This window comes from Rhipicephalus microplus, chromosome 4 (genome assembly GCF_043290135.1).
Source record: "Rhipicephalus microplus isolate Deutch F79 chromosome 4, USDA_Rmic, whole genome shotgun sequence".
In the NCBI taxonomy this organism is placed as follows: domain Eukaryota; kingdom Metazoa; phylum Arthropoda; class Arachnida; order Ixodida; family Ixodidae; genus Rhipicephalus; species Rhipicephalus microplus.
The window spans coordinates 174,407,631-174,410,598 of record NC_134703.1 but is presented as its reverse complement, the minus strand read 5'-3'; the positions used below and the strand labels follow the sequence as shown (position 1 = coordinate 174,410,598).

Genomic DNA, 2,968 nt, shown 5'->3' with positions numbered 1-2,968 from the left:
GCACTTGAGGCATACATTGACATTTGGAGTTGGACAGACGCCGGCACGGTGTCCGGTTTGGAGGCATATCTTGCACACCTGTACTGTTGGCTTGTATGGGTAGCATATTAACTCGGCACCCATTATGTATACGCTCCTCGGTAGCACATTGCCCGTGAATGTGATAATCGCCGTTTTAGACGAGCCCAACATTCTTGCTCTCTCAATATTCACCCCTTGAGTCCGAACACGTAGGTTCTCCATTAGTTCATCTTGCGAAGTCCCGGCCGGTATTCCATGTACAATTCCCCGCAAGACGCCTTCGGGGTCGGCCACGTATGCATTGAAAGCGTGGATTTGTCCCCTGATCTTTAGTTGACTGATACCTCGCAGCCTACTCGCTACCTCCATGCTTGGCGTAGATAGGATTACAATGTTCGATCCTGGGTGAACCCGCAACAGAAAGTCATTGCCATTGAAACTTCGTTGGCAGGCATCTATCACAGCCCTGGAGAGTTCCAGTCCCAATATGTTTTTAACCCAGAGACCCTTATGCGGCCTCAGAATAATCTTGATGTCCTCTTTCGGTAGCGGAGGCGGGCCGCGTCGCTTTCTCTGTCTGAAACCCTGCGTGGCTTCACGTTTTTGTTTTTCGGCGGGCGGATCGCTTTCAATGGTGCAATTATATACAAATTCCAAATCCGGACGGAGGCGGTCTGTCGGTGACGTCAAAAAATGGGCGGTCCGCAGCGGTCGCGAGGACGAAGGGAAGTGAACAGCCAATGAGCGAAATGAAGCCTCGCGTTATCATTTTGACGTGGACTTGGGGACCGTATAGCAAAGTGAAAAGTGTTTGTAACGTGTTGAAAAATGTTTAACTACTATTATTCATTATCAAATTGTGTTGGAACAAGTTTTCAAACGTTTATTAAGGAATACGGCACAATATAAACGTATTTTTCTTGTTATTGTTATGAAATAACGCTAAATTTAGCGGGACGGTACGTGGTGGCGCTAAGTACAACCTCGTTTCAAGCAGTTACTGTTTTCATATCTCCTCCACTATACAAACCTAAACGGCGCAACTTTCGAAGTTGTTGGCTCAGTCGAGCGCAATCGTGGCGGAGGTCAACTGTTCCAGTAGTCAACAGCAGCAGCGGCTCATCGGCGTTATCCGAGGCTCAGCGCGCGCTGGTGCTCGCCTTTATGGACGAACATCCCCAGCTCGTGGCGAATGCCATCGAGCTGCGGCACGGCGTCACTATCACCGACCGGTGGCAAGAGCTCAGCGACGCGCTGAACCATGAAGTGCCTGCGCAGGAATGGCAGGCTTGGTGGCGCAGGCCGGTGCACGAGGCCCGCCGTGACACCGCCGCCATCAGAGACGCACAAACGTGAGTGACCGTCGAATGGCACGGGCAATTTGTTCTGTGACATTAGTGTATATTTCCAGGGGCACTGTAGGGGGTTGGCTGCCTGGCTTCCGCGGCCGAGTTCTACAGTTGACTGGAATGACACACTTCAGTGGCGTTTTTGGTCTCACCTATCAACAGGTAAGCACTCTGCCGCCGCAGTATCACGGGTTCCTGAGCGGTACCATGACAGATCTGAAGGGGTGCCTTTAGCAGAACCTTGTTAAACGGGAATAAAGCACACGAGAAAGTAATCAAAAGTGGGTAGGTTTAACTAAAATATCAGTTTGCAGCCCTTGCAGTACAAGGGGTATTAATTTATCATAAAACACGTAATGACTGCGGGCAAGTGCATGCACTAAAATGGTAATACATGACATCAATGACCACTGAATAGCTGCAGAACATTTTCGCAGATGTTTAGTACTTAAGGTTGCAAAATAGCCAGAGTAACGAATACCCACTTTCTGAAAGATCATGCTTACTACACTTTCCAGCAGGCGAATCTTCCCACTGCTGCAGTGGAAATGGATGTGGAGGCCACTGAAGCGGCTGTAGATGGCAGTGACACAGTAACACGCAAGCATCTGAGAACTTGGTGCTTTATTGAGTGCAGGACTGGAACCTTGAGCAGGGCGACAAGGTGCTCAAGGTGAGTAGACCCTTTGTTTACATTTTACATAAGGGGCATAAGCATTCTCCATGTTCTATTATGATGACTGAAACCAACTTGGGTTGTAAACAAGAACCATGCATTGTATTGAGGGCGTGGTATCGGGTATCTGCAATGATAAACTGCCGGGCAAAAGGTTGGTTAGCCCTGGGGCTCTTTTATGGTGAGAGATGCATTTGAGGACATTAATAAAGAGCAGTTTTAACAAATGTTTGTAGGTCCGCACGAGCAGGGCATAGCTTGTACACAAAGCTTCCCACTTTCAAAGGATGCCATCAGGCCAGTTCATCTTCAACTGAGGGGAAGTTGTTGTGTCCGTTGCAATTCTTGGCAGCAGGAGCAGCTTCCAGCCACGAGATGGTTAAGGGTTTACCGGCAGCTCACTTAAACATTTACACCATGACGATTCATCGCAGGTGCTGTGGGAGATGAAAAATCAACCACCCGCATCGCTTCTGCAGCACGGCGTGTGGCAGCGGCACAGAAGGCGGCAGCGGTGCAGGAGGGCACTGGCCATGGCTGAGGGCTTTCTGCGAGAAAGGGATACGTAGTTTAGTTTAATTTTTCGTCATGTGTTCAATGTTTTTTCTTGTCATCATTCATTATAGATTTGTCAGTTTCAATGTGTTTAGGTGCTGCTGTTCATGTTCAATTTTATACGCTTCGGGAGACATACACATAGTTTAGTTTTTTTTTCGCCATGTTTTCAACTTTTTATCATTCATAATTGGTTTAGTGTTTTTTATATGTTTACGTGTTGCTGTTCATGTTCTATTTTATTCGTTTTTTATTTGCATTTAGTACATATTACTAGATTTAGGTTAGCATTTACTTTGTATAAGGAGTGCAGCATTTTTTATGTTCTATATATGCATTTCTTAATGTATGTTCGAGCTGTTCTAGT

General features: G+C 47.0%; 1 protein-coding gene across 1 annotated transcript; it reads left to right on the top strand.

The window, feature by feature from the left end:
* Window positions 1–886: 886 nt before the first annotated feature.
* On the top strand, window positions 887–2,126 carry LOC142814070 (uncharacterized). Its single transcript, XM_075892007.1, has 3 exons — window positions 887–1,373; window positions 1,433–1,532; window positions 1,889–2,126. Exons 1-3 carry the CDS (start codon window positions 1,186–1,188, stop codon window positions 2,045–2,047), a joined length of 447 nt encoding a protein of 148 aa, XP_075748122.1. The 5' UTR covers window positions 887–1,185; the 3' UTR covers window positions 2,048–2,126.
* Window positions 2,127–2,968: the final 842 nt, after the last annotated feature.